The sequence below is a fragment of the Neurospora tetrasperma genome, assembly GCF_000213175.1.
Source record: "Neurospora tetrasperma FGSC 2508 unplaced genomic scaffold NEUTE1scaffold_5, whole genome shotgun sequence".
NCBI classification, from domain to species: Eukaryota; Fungi; Ascomycota; class Sordariomycetes; order Sordariales; family Sordariaceae; genus Neurospora; species Neurospora tetrasperma.
The window spans coordinates 1,968,193-1,982,109 of record NW_009799103.1 but is presented as its reverse complement, the minus strand read 5'-3'; the positions used below and the strand labels follow the sequence as shown (position 1 = coordinate 1,982,109).

General features: G+C 29.5%; 1 protein-coding gene across 1 annotated transcript; it reads right to left on the bottom strand.

Annotated features, from left to right (window-relative positions):
* Positions 1-9,550: 9,550 nt before the first annotated feature.
* Positions 9,551-9,775, bottom strand: NEUTE1DRAFT_47758 (uncharacterized protein; the record flags this gene model as incomplete). Its single annotated transcript, XM_009854502.1, has 1 exon — positions 9,551-9,775. A coding segment is annotated over one exon (225 nt), but the record flags the coding sequence as incomplete, so codon positions are not given.
* Between the last annotated feature and the right edge of the window lie 4,142 nt (positions 9,776-13,917).

Genomic DNA, 13,917 nt, shown 5'->3' with positions numbered 1-13,917 from the left:
TAGGTTTTGAACAAGCAAGCGAAACTCTATATAAATAGCCCTGCTATTAATGATTGGAAAGCGTAGTTCTACTATTTCTTCACTTACTTATTGCCTACTATTAAGAAGCTACTTTATGCTTTTACTAGTTCCCTATTATAAAGATCGCCCGCCGCCCTTTTCGATAAGCTCTGGTTTATTTATAGCGATCTTAATACTATAAAGTACGTTGGCTAAGAGTTTTACTCACTTTATTAGAAGTTAAGCGAGTTGATAGTAGTTTTCTTCGCCTACTTTAAGAAAGTACTTTATTGCATTTACGCTAATTCTTCGTTAGAAGTAGCTAAAATTAGTTAGTTGATAGCCTCCCTAAATAACGATTGGAAGTAATGGCTTTTAGAAAAAATCAACGTGCCTAAATAATATTTACTACTACTTAAATCCTTTAGCCATTTTAATAATAATATTTTTTTCGTCTCGTTTTCTACGGGGCAACCGGTTAATAATAATAATATTAATATTCCTATAGATACATTTATTAATACTTTAGTAATAGTATTAAAACCGTCGCCGTTATAGAAGTAGAGAAATAGGTGGAAGAAGGAAGGCAAGTGTACTAATTGCGATAGCGGTTTATACTAGTTTAAAAAGTGCCCTCAGATTTCGAAGATGAACACGGTCTGGCTACAATCTAGTGGAGGCTTAGACAGCTACGGTAGTAATATTGAAGAGAAGGAAGACTTGGACTAAGATATATTTAATAATATTAGGAGTAGATGAGAGCCTTCTTGGTTTGCTGGGTATACTACCTGCTAGTCGGGTGTGTAAGTAAAACTATAGTAAAATACTCTCTATAGTGTAATTATATTAACGGTGTCTATTAGAAAATATAATCGGAGGAGGGTAATAAATATTATATTTTATAAGTATAAGAACTATTGAACTATATTTATAGTAGTAAAGATAAGGCTCCTACTAGTAAGAGAAGTAGAGTGATACGAAGTATTGGGTAATAATTACAATTTAATTATTTGCTAGCGTATATAGATTTGTAGCTCTACGGAAGAGGAATCGCCTAATGGGCGTAGTTTAGACCTTTAATTTAGTCTTAATACCTACAGTTATAAGGGCGTAGCTCTGTAAGGGTAACGGCGGGTACGCTAGTTATTAATTCGGATAGAGGGTAAGTAATTGTATAGCGTTTATTCGGAGGCTTAAATAAAGAAATTTTTCTTTTTTAGTATTATTATTTGTACTTAGTTAAATATTTAATTGGAAACGGTTATAAGGGACTTTAGTTATTTCTTTATATATTTAATAAAGTATTTTCTAGGGTAGTAGAGCGCGCTTCCTAAAAAGGAGGAGTAGGGGGGTAATATTATAAGGCTAGTGCTTAGGATTAAAAATTCGGCTTTACTAAGTTTATTACAGTGGGTTAACTATATTAATAAGAATATAACCCTCCTAATTAGTCGGATTTACATATTTGTATAGCTTGTACGCCTAACTATAAAACCTTCTTTTGACTATACTCTTCTAATATAGTCTTTCCTCCTTTACTCTCTTCGTTAAATATAGTATTTCAACTATTATACAACTACTCGCTATACAACACTCTAGTAGACTTATTACAATTACAACTTATTATAGCTGAGCTAGACTGGTTGCTAAGACTACTAAGACTACTCCCGTAGTCCGTGCTCTTATCTACGCCCTCTAGTTGGGTACATCCTTATCGTCTTCCCCTATTGGTTGCATCCTCTACTAGGACCTACTTTATTCTTATATTTAGTTGTGTAGCTAGATACGCACTTTCTCTTCTTCTCTTTTACTCCCTATAGTTAATTATTTATTATATTCGTTAACTTAATAGTGCCAGCTACTCGCTCAGTCTATGTACTGTAATATTTAATTAATTATCTCTTTTTTAATTAGCTATAACGAGCTCTATTACTATTAACCAATTAGCGATTATAATCTCTCTCTTTCTCTAATCGTTCGTTGAGAGTAAGGCTAACGTATTAACAATTATCCGACCGACGGAACCCGATTTCTATACGCCAATTAAACGGAACGCCCGCTACCTAATTGGGTTTAACTCTAGTGCGAAATTATGAAGTATTATATAAACTACATTATTAGAATACTAGTAGGTTTACGATTAAAAGCGGAGGATTATACGTAATTTTAAGGTTTATTGTACTAGCGGAGCTATCCCGAATCTGAACTTTCTTTTTTCCAACCCTATTAAATTACATTATTAGTACTAATCAATTAGTATTAACCCTCTACTTCTATAATTAATATAAATTATATTTAATATTTACTCTTTTCGCTTCACCGCCTTCAATATTAGGCAATTCAACCTACCCCTACTACGAAGACGCTTATTTATTCTCTTTTTTACCTTAATAATTCTTAATATCTATATTAGCCAACTATAGTAGTCTTACACTCTCTTACGCAATTTCTCCTTACCAACCTATCGCCCTCGAAAAATTACCCCTATAGCTAACCAGATTACCCCGGAGTAATTACTTTAGAATTATAATAACAAAATTAAACTCTTATATACTAATATTAACCTTTTAAATAAGAAGCTCTCTCTTTTAATTAAAACTATTAGTAAGACCCTTATTTCTAAAGTAAAATTATTCAATACTAATAAGTTTGCTAGAGTTAATTTTTCCTTTAAGATTTAGTTATATATAATTTGTATTAAATTTAGGTTTAATAGTAAGGTTATTAATAATATTAAAGTATAATTCTTTTACGTTTTTTTTCGGTTTAAAAGAAAGATTTAGGCCCTAATTATATTGTAATTAATTTAATCCTCCGATAACGGCGTCTTCGATCCGCAAGCTCTCCTTAATTAATTGGCCTATATTTACGATAATCCTAATAAAATTTAGTAAATTGAAGCTACTTTGTACGTTCTCCAATAGGGTGACGATACCTTCAATATTTTTCTTACTAAATTTAAACGTCTTTTCTATAAAACTTAAGTAAATTCCTAGTCTAAGCCTATAAAGATTTTTCTCCTTCGTTAGGTTTTTAATAAGGAAATATGCAAGTACGCGCTATAAATTCGCCCCTAACTAACTACTTACGTAGATTATATTAATAAATTGAAGGAGATTTTCGGTTCTATTTACTTCTCTAGTAAATATAGCGGCAATAATTATAAAAATAAGGATATAATGAATATCGATACTATTCAAACTATATTGAATTCAATTGAACTTAATTATGTAGCTTCCCGTAAGGCTCTGTGAAGAAGAGGAATTTGGGTCCTCGAGGAGGGTAGTTGCAATAACGGTATTGTAGATAGAAAAGTTGGAAGAATGGATAAAAAGATAGAAATAGTCTTTCTTTCTTTTGTGGAGGAAAAGGGTTGCAGTGTAAGAAATCGAGATTTCTTGAGGCATAGGCGTATAGAGGAGTTAAAGACGAGTAGAAAGGTATGTAGTTTGTGTGTGTAGCTCTTATATTAGTAAAGATATAGAAGAGTGACTATAGAGAAGTAAGAAAGCTTTTTCCTCGAGGGAAGGCTTCCTTCTTATAGATTTTCTGAGCTAACCAGTTGTCTTACGGACTAGCCGTTTGTTCCGTCGGATTCTTCGGCTTCTGAAAATTTCGGAGATGGTCTATTTATTTATTTCCGTCAAGAAATGACTGAAGGGGGTGGTGGTGAAACTGTTAAAGTAAACGAGATTAAGTCTCCACTTTTAATTTCGACCCCTGTCTACCCGGGAGATTTCCTCTACCCTAGAGCTCTTTGAAGCTCCTTAGGCCTCCCTGGGCTACACTAGGTTTTTAGGCCGCCTTAGCAAGCCTGGTAGACTACCCTCTACAAGGGTTAGGGTTATATAGTAGAATTTCAACCACGAATATATATAATCGAATAAAATTGATAAAAATCAACCAAAAATACTAGGTATATATATATAGTATATATTACCCATATATAGTTGCTTATACTCGTAAGGTATAAGATAGCTCCGTAAATCCGTTATATATATATAATATTATATAATATATATAGTAAGCCCAACACTCTGCCTCCCGCTCCTAGTACTATAGCTACGGCTCCCTAAGTTTTAACTTCTTATACTTAGCTCAATATTATTGTAACTCTATAAGATAATAACGTTAACGATAATGTTAACGATAACGACGATTCTATTTTAAGCTACGATTTTGGCGCTTCTTATTTGTTAGACGACTTCGAACGTAAATTGGAGCATATATATTATAGTAATAGATTAGCCAAATAGAGCCGCGACCTAGATTAATTAGTCTTTTAGTCCTAAGAATATAGAATTAAGTTGAAGCTCTATAAGTACTTTGATAGTTATATAGATTGATAGCTTAATAGATTTTTAGTAGTTATTCTTCGATTTTAGGTCTAAGTCTTCTTTGCGCAGGGGGGGGGGGGTAATATTATAGCTGAGCTAGACTAGTTGCTAAGATTGCTAAGACTATTCCTGTAATTTGTACTTTTATTTGCGCTCTTTAGTTGGGTGTATCCTTATTATCTTCCCCTATTGGTTGTATCCTCTTTTAGGACCTACTTTATTCCTATATTTAATCGTACAACTAGATACGTACTTCCTCTTCTTCTCTTTTACTCCCTATAGTTAATTATTTATTATATTTGTTGAATTAGTAGTATTATAGGGCTAGCGCCTAGGATTAAAGACTCGGCTTTACTAAGTCTGCCAAGCCGGGATTGGCCGTATTGATAAGGATGCGCGCCTTCTAGTTGGTCGGATCCACATATTTGCCTGGCCCGTACGGTCTTAGCGTACTATATAAAACCTTCTCTCAATTGTACCCTTCTAGTACAGTCTTCCTTTACTCTCTTTATTAAATATAGTATTTCAACTATATACGATTACTTATTGTATAATACTCTAATAGACCTGTTATATTATATTTAACCCTCTTTTTAAGACCCGTTACTATTCTCCCGTAAGTACGCTCGAAGAGTCTCTCTCCGTTGCTCTTATTCTTCAACGATAATCCTTATCCGTAATAATCGTTTTTACTAACTAAATCCCTTCGCTACCGCTCCTCTCGACAATAGTACTAATATAAATCCCGTAGTTATTATAGAAATATACTGTTAAGTATAAGATACGATATACGTTATTATACAAGGGAAGTGGAAGAGGTATACGCAGCTAGGGTAAAATATAGGGCATGGGTGAGATCTACTTATAGATGGATCTATTACGTAACCTCTTACCTACGGTAAGCCTAGTACTATAGTATTAAGTATAGTAAATATACTAACTATAGTACTACTTATAATAGGGATAGTACGGTTAATACGGGTACTGGTTGTATAGCTTAATTAAAGTTCTATAAAGGAGGAAAAGTCTATTTAAAATACGGATCTACCGGCGTTAAGAGGTTTTTATTAGGGCTGCGCGCTCTACGCTATTGTAGTTAATAATAGCTCTAATTTTGGAGATTAGAGTTTATAACCCGAGCGCTAGCCCTATAATATTACCCCCCTCCTCCCCCTCCCTCTCTGCCCCTCTCTTACCTACCTTTATAGTTAGTCCCTAATGTATTCGCAACTTCTATTTCAATTGTAAGCTCATCTCCTATATAGCTAACCGATATATTTGTACTTTTTATTTAGTATAGTAATTATAATATTAAATAATAGTTAGTAGTAGGTAATAATAGGTAGTAGGTAGTAGTCTTAGCGTTTACGCTCTCTAAATTTTTATATATAATCCTCCTCCCCTTCGTTTTTTAAATTTCTCCCTCTTTTCTTCTTTTTTTTAGTAATAGTTTAATCCCCTAAAGTAAATAATATTATTCCCTTCTCTATCTAATACTAACTTATCTCCTCCGACTATCCTAATATTTTTAAATACTTTATTATATATTATCCTCCTCCGCTAATTCGGCTTCGCTTCCGGGTTCTAACCCCTAAACCCCTTATACTATTAGAAATAATCCGTTAACCCCCGCCTCCGCCCGCCCTAATACTTCGCCCTCCGGCCTTCCCCCCTAAGGCTCCTCCCTACTAGCGCCGGCCCCCCTAATTCCCCCCCCGTAAATTCTAATGTACCCCTCCCCTCCGGCCGCTACCTCTAGCCCCCGCTATCCGGCGGTTATTACTACTATAATTCTCTCAAATTTATACTTAGTAAAAAAGTATTAAATTAAAGTAAATTCTTTTTTTTTATATTCTACTCCCTTAAAATCTCCCCTCCAACGTTATTTTATTATTAACCTTTTTACAATAATTGGAGTACGAAGAATCTATTATACCTTATATTATTTATTTAAATATAGAGTAGGTTTATTTTATAGTATTTAATTGTATTATATATATTAATTATTATAATTATAGTAAATAGTATAATTAAATATTACCTATAACCCTACGTACAACCGCTATTTAAAAGGCGGCGACCGGCGTTATAATTAAAGTAGTAATAAAGGAGAACTTTAATTAATATATAAATATTTAGAGGAATACTACCGAACTATATAAGAAGGGATTTATTAATTAATATATTATTTTTACCCTTTTCTTTTTATTTCTCTACCTACTCTAGAACTTTAATACTAATTTCTTTCTTCTTTTTTTTATTTAATTAACTACGAATATTTATATTATATTAAAGCGGTATCCCCCCTCCCCCCTTCCCTTCCATTAATAGTACCCTTTCCCTACGAGTTAAAAGTAATTCAGAATTGGGTAGTGGCTTTAAAAGTAAGGATAAATATAATAAAAGTAGGAGATAATTATAAAAAAAAGATTTAGAAGAAGTAGAAAAATTTAGAATTAATATTGTTCCCTTCTTTCCTTTTTGCAATTAATATTATTATTTTTTATATTTAATAATAAAATATTCGGCCGGATTATTATTAGTAATAGTTAAGCTATATTTAATTTTAAAGTAGTTTAATACTATAATATTAAATATTATTTATAAGGGTTCCTATATTTATTCCGCCCATCCTACCTACTTTATTAATACTTCTCTATATCCTTTCCTTATTTAATAGTATAAGATTTCTTCTATAAAGTATTCTTTTTTATTATTAATTATAATAGTTAAGGGTTAGGGGTTAGTAATAATTTACCTTAGTAGGGGATTATTTTAAGTACGTTATAGGAAATTTATATAAAATTTATTAAAGACCCCTATAGTAAAATTAATAAACTTTATAACGTATAGGTTAAGAACTTTTAAAACCGTATATTTAATGTAAACCCAATTTAACTTCTTTTTGGGGCGTTCAATTCTAAAATTCTTAAAGTTTAGCTATATTTTATCCCCTTCCTTAAAGACTTTAGCTAATTACCTCTTACAATTTATAAAATATTCCTAATCCTATACTAAGATAATTATTATTGCTTAGTAAAGATTTATAATTTATTATAACTATATAATAAAGCTTTTAATTCTCTTCTATAGGTCGGTAAATTCGGTTTTTATTAATTAGGTTATAACGGTTATAGAGGATTATAAATAATAGCTATAGGTAATAAAAAATAGAAATATTCTAATTATAATACTAATTCTACTATTAATTATTAATTATATAGCGGAGTATTAATAGTCCTAATTATTTTTACGTATAATTTATAAAAGTTCTTTCAAATATTTATATTTTTTAATTTATACGCTCTAGCCCGCCGTCGGTTTGGGAATAGAAGGTTATATTTAATTACTACTCTATTTTAAAGAAATTATAAATGTATTTCTAAAAGCTATTAATTTAATTAAGACTTTTATTATTAATAATAAACTAGGGCTAATTATAGTAATATACAAAATATTATAAGAAAGCTTTAATAACTATTCCTACTTCTATAGTAAGTATAGGCTTTAAGATTACTATTTTACTAAGCCGGTCTTTAATAATTAAAAGGTTTATATAATCCTTTGAGGGTAGGAGGTTGGTAATAAAATCTATTTAAATATTTTTAAAGAATTAATCCGGGATCGGTAATAGTTAAAATAATCTACTCTTTTATTCTCTTTAATATTTAACCCTCTTATAAGTATTATAATTCTCTATAAACTAATAAATATAAATACCTATTAACGGCTAATAAAAATTTCTATTAACGGTGTATATTATTCCTTCTCTCCTAAGGTAGTTAAGGGTAATTAAGTCGTATATCCCTTAGATAACGTACGTACGTAGAGTATTTTTTTCTAAATCCTTTAGAGATATATAGAGGGCGGTTGCTTTTATAATAATTAGGGTTCCGGAAATTTAAATATAGTTTTAATACTACAATCTCCCTAAATTATTAATTGAATATTCTCCTAATTGTATTTTTAGGCTTTAGGTTATAGTAGGAAGGCTTCGGTCGCTATTAGTAATTATTTAGAGGATATTCTAGTAGATTATATTCATTAAGCAATCTTCTTATAGAATTACTATAATTCCGGATTTTTAAATACCTTTATACCCTCCCTTATAGTTATTAGAGAGGCTACTATATAAATATAATTCTTAAGAGCCTTTTACGAAATTAATTATATTTCCTTTACTTTTATATTCTCTTTATTATATTTATTCTAATTCCGCTGGAATAAAGTATTAAATACTATAATAAATTTGCCCGGACAATATTAAATTTCGAAATTAAATTCTCAGAGAAGTTTAACCTAATATATTTAATATTCAAAGAGTTTCTACCTCTCTATAAAATACTTAAAATTCTAATAATTAGTAATAATAATGAATTTTTTATAATTTTCAAACTCTATTAATTACTCTTCTAAATATTATACGATTGCTAATATTTCTTTATTACAAGTTAAGTAATTATATTCTATAAAAGTAAATTTCTAAGAATAATATGCAGCTATAGTTTTCCTACTATTCCTCTCCTATATAAAAATACCGCGGAACCTATAATTACTATAATTAGCCTTTAAAAATATAAATAGATCGGAATCATACTATATAAGGATAGGGGCTTCTATAAAAAGCATTTTCAACTATTGGAATGCTAAGTCGCATTTAATAATTTACTCGAAAGGGACCCCCTTCCTTATAAATATAATAAATAGTTTTACTATAAAAGAGAAATCCTTAATAAATATATAATAGTAGTTAGCGAAGTTAAAGAAGTTCCTTACTCCTTTCTATAATATTAAAGCTATTTAATCTATAATAGTTTTAATCTTTTTAAAGTCTATTTAGATACCTACGCTTATAATAATAATAAAGCCGAGGTATTTTATACTTTTAATAATAAATTTATACTTTTAGGGTTTAAATAGAGTTTAATTATAGTTAACTACTCTATTACCTTATAGATTTTTACTAAATAGTCTTTTTTCGACCTAATTGAAAAAATTAGTATATTATTTATATAAATTAAAGCGAAACTGTTAAAGTAATTACTAAAAATACTATTAATATACTGTTAGAAGGTTGTTAGAATTCTTAATAATTTAAATAGTATTATAAATTATTTTAATAGATTATATTACGTACGGAAGACTATTTTCCCTTCCTCTCCTTCAATTATACGAATTTTATAAAATACTTATACTATATTTATTTTAATAAATTATTTTACTTTAATTATAATACGGAAGGTTTCTTTTATTAAAGGCAGAGGGTAATAGTTGGCTCTCGTAATAATATTTAGAGCCCGGTAATTGTAATAGAATTGTAAATTACTACTTAGCTTCCGAATAAAGAGGATAGGTATTATAATTAGGGAGTTACTAGCGCGGATAAACCCCTTATTAAAGAGGTCTCTAAGCATTTTCTTTAATACTAAAAATTCTTTTCAGGATATACTATAGAATAGACTATAGGGGAGTAGTATTTCCCTACTACTTTCGTTCTTTTTAATTTCTACTTTATAATTAATATTAGAATAATATGGGTTAACCTTATCTACCTCCGATTACCTTTATATGTAGAATAAGTCGTATATATTAATGGGAATTCTTTCCTTTAATTCCTTACTAATTATATTAACCTTAAGTTTGAAAACCTTCTTAATATTTCGTAGGCTAATAGTAAATATTGCTACTTCTGCAATTTTTCTACTACTCTTCTTCTTAATCCTATTTAATATAGTTATAAAAGTCGTAACTAAATAGTAAACGGCTTCTCTAATCTCTATAGCGCAAAGAGAAGATTCCTTAAATATATATCCTAAATATAGGATTTAAGACCCAATTACTCCGTACTAAAATCTAGACTTATATAGAATTAATAGGCTTTTATAATAATTAATTATAATTTTCCTAATATTATAGAGAATTCTAGCTTAGGAATTACGTAAGTATAGACGATTGATTTGTAATTATAAATATCTACCCTAAAATAAATAATACTTTTAATTTCTATACCTTCTATTTTAGCGGAGGCGCCCCTAATTTATTTCTTAGGAATTAGAATTACCGGAATCTTCAACTTCTTAATAATTTTCTTACTAATAATAATATAATAATAATAACCTTTATTAACAAAGGTATAAAATTGATTTTTATTAATAATAGTAATAAAGATTTTAATAATATTTATTTCTATAAGATTTAGGAAATTCGAAGCTCCTACCTCCTTATTTAATACTCCTATCTATTTCTATAACCGGCTTTATATAGGAGTTACTCTTTTTCCAACCCTTCCGAGGACGAATCGTTTATATTTTTTAATAACGGTTCGATTTAAGATTTAACTTTAATAATTTTTATACTAATATTATTAGGACGTTGGGCTGGTCTATATATATAATTGTTAATTATATATTTATTAGCCCTATAATATAAGTAAAGCCCGGTTGAGCGTTATTTATTATATTCCTCTTAAAAAATTTATTTAATATATTTAGCGTCCTTATTATATTTTTTACTTTTAGTTTTAGTAGTGCCTATCGTTATATATATATTGCTATTATCGTCCTTCGAGGGTAAATTTATAGTTTATTTTTATTAGGAGAAAGACTTCCAATAGCGGCTAATAGTTCCCTTACTACTCCCGCTAATTTTATAGAAGGCTCGGCTTACTTCGAACTATTAAATAATATTTTTCAAATCTTCTATATATTTATTATATATTTTAAGTATTCGAACCGAAATTAATTAATTGTATAGAGCGTTAAATATAGAAGTATTTAATTAGGCGAATTGGGATTTATTTTTCTATATAAAGCCTCCTACTTTTATTAAAATCTTTTTAAAGATTGGGAAGAAATCAATGAAATTCTAATTCTCGTATTAATAAATAATTCGTAGGCGAATTAATAAGAACTACTTCTTATTTTCACTACCGAAAATTAACTCTAAATAATTAAATTAATTAATAGGGTGGTAGGAATTATTAATATATCCTTAGTACTAGAAAACTTCTACCTTAATTATTTTATTACTAAGGAATATATCGAATAGTATTAACTATCCCAATCTATTATTAGAAATCGCTCTAATTACTCTCTCCTCTTTATATATAAAGTATAGCCGCATAAAAAATAGGGAGAAAGTTAAAGTAAATCCGTCCTACTTCGATTATTAAATATTTTTATATTTAGTATTAGGAATAGTAATAGGGGCAGTTTCTTAAGTAGTATTAATTATAACGCTAGGGGTAATAGTAGTTATATAAGTAATTGCTTAAACGAATATTTAAGGGTTACTTTATATTCTTTATATAATAGGTAGTGCGCTAATAGCGGCTTTAACGGCATTGGCGAATACTATACTTATAAAAAACTTTTAATAAAATTGTCACTCTCTATTTATTAGGCTTCTGCCTATTGCGCTGCTTCTTCTTTTGCGTTCGATATGGTGTACTACTACCTTTATTACTATAGTAGTAGTATATTTTAATCTATCGGTTCTATTGGTTGATAGAACCTAATATAATAGGGATAGTACGGTTAATATAAGTATTAATTGTATAATTTAATTAAGGTTTTATAAAGGAGGAAAAGTCTATTTGAAATACGGATCCACCGGCGCTGACAGGTTTTAATTAGGGCTGCGCGCTCTGCGCTACTATGGCTAATAACAACTCTAATCTTAGAGACCAGAGTCTATAACCCGGGCGCTAGCCCTATAACACTACTAGTATAGGGTATGTAATCTAGCCCTATAATACTACCCTCTTGTAAAAGAGCTCCCCTTGTATAGAGAATTGCTAAATATATTACTTTGCCCTTTAATATCTCTAAAGTAGGTCTTCCCGGTTACGTTGTAGATGCGCTTAATTATTTACCAACAAAAATTTTTAGCGCCCCTACTAAGGCGGGAAGCCGCTTAGCGCTTAAATTCCTACTTAGAGGTAGAATACTAGCTAAAATATTACTAACTTAGCCCTTCTAGTTGTAAAAGCTATTATTACCCTTAATAATCTATTTATACGTTGTAAATTAGCCTAATTACTATATATAGAGAACTTTAACGACCTTTTCTATTACTAGCCCCCCCGCGGGTACTATAGGGACGCTCGTAATATAGCGGTTTGCATAGGACGCTTATAACCGCTATTAGTATAAATAGCGTAGAGACTCCTAATTCGAATTTCGCTAGTAATTATTTGTAAATATTCTTACTAATTTTCCCCTCCTCTAACTCCCCCAATTATTATTTCTACTAACTCTAGTTTATTTAATTTTATTTTGGTAGGAGTAGGCTTCTAGGGAGAAATAGGAGAGTAGAACTATTGTAAAATGTATTATTTTTTAGTACTATTAATAGTTGCCCTACAAAAGGGGATATATTAAGAGGTATTCAATTAGGGTATGTAGAATAAGTTGCGCTAAATTCCTTTCTTTTTTATTGAATTTACTCTTTTTACCTTAAGATTCGTACGCTTCGTTGTAGTTGAGGTGAGTCTAAGTCGGTAGTAAGGTTTGAATTAGCTATAGGATTTAATAGTAATACTATTTCAAATATTAATTTTTTTTTTAGTCTCCTTTTTACTTACTATCTCTTAACTTATATTAGTAGTAGTAATATATTAGAATTATTATCGTAGAACTTTTAGATGGTATTATTATACTTCTTTAAGTCCCTACCCGGTTGCTAAGTAGGTTCGTTAATATCTTTCTATTTGATTTAATATATTTATTCGCCGTTATTTACCTTACTATATCCTACAATACTTTCGAATTCCTATTTCTACTATTTATTATTATTATTATTATCGGTGCGGGTTATAGTGCGCCTTTAGTTGGTTAGGATATTTTATTCGATATTTTATTATTCCGGGAGGTTTAATATTTCTTATAGTTTAATTATAGATATATAAAATACTAGGTTAACCTTTATATTCTTTAGGAGCTTAAGTTTTATCTAATAAGAATTGTATTTAAGGATGTAGAATAGGCCTTCCTATTTGGGTATTAATTTGGTTTATAGTCTTCCTATAGCGAAGTTCTTTATATTTAATAGAATTTTGTCCGTAATATAATATTTTAATATATTTCTATAATTTTTATTCGTATTCGCTTTGTACCGGTCCTACGCTTGCTTAGATAGGGCTACTATTCCGTTTAAAATAGTTTAAAAATAGTTAGCAACTTCCGAAGCTTTGAAGAACTCCTTCTTTTATACTTTAAAGGGATTTAGTAGGTATAATTTAGCCGGTTCAATACCTATACGAGGGTAAAAACTATAGTTAATATAGAATAGATTAATATTAATAGTTTTAAATATTGTATTATTATATACAAATTCCGCTAGAGGTAGTTAGTCTATTTAGTTGTCCTAAGTCTAGTTAATATAAAGCTGAAGGTATTACTCTATTTCGGTGTTAATCCTCTCCGTTTAACTATTAGTTTAGGAATAGAAGGCCAATAATAATTTGATTATAATGCCTAGCCTATTATATAGGGTCTTCTAGAATATTAAAATAAATTAGGAACTTTTATTAAATATAATACTATTGGGTAGATTATAAATATTAAAGATTCTTTCAATA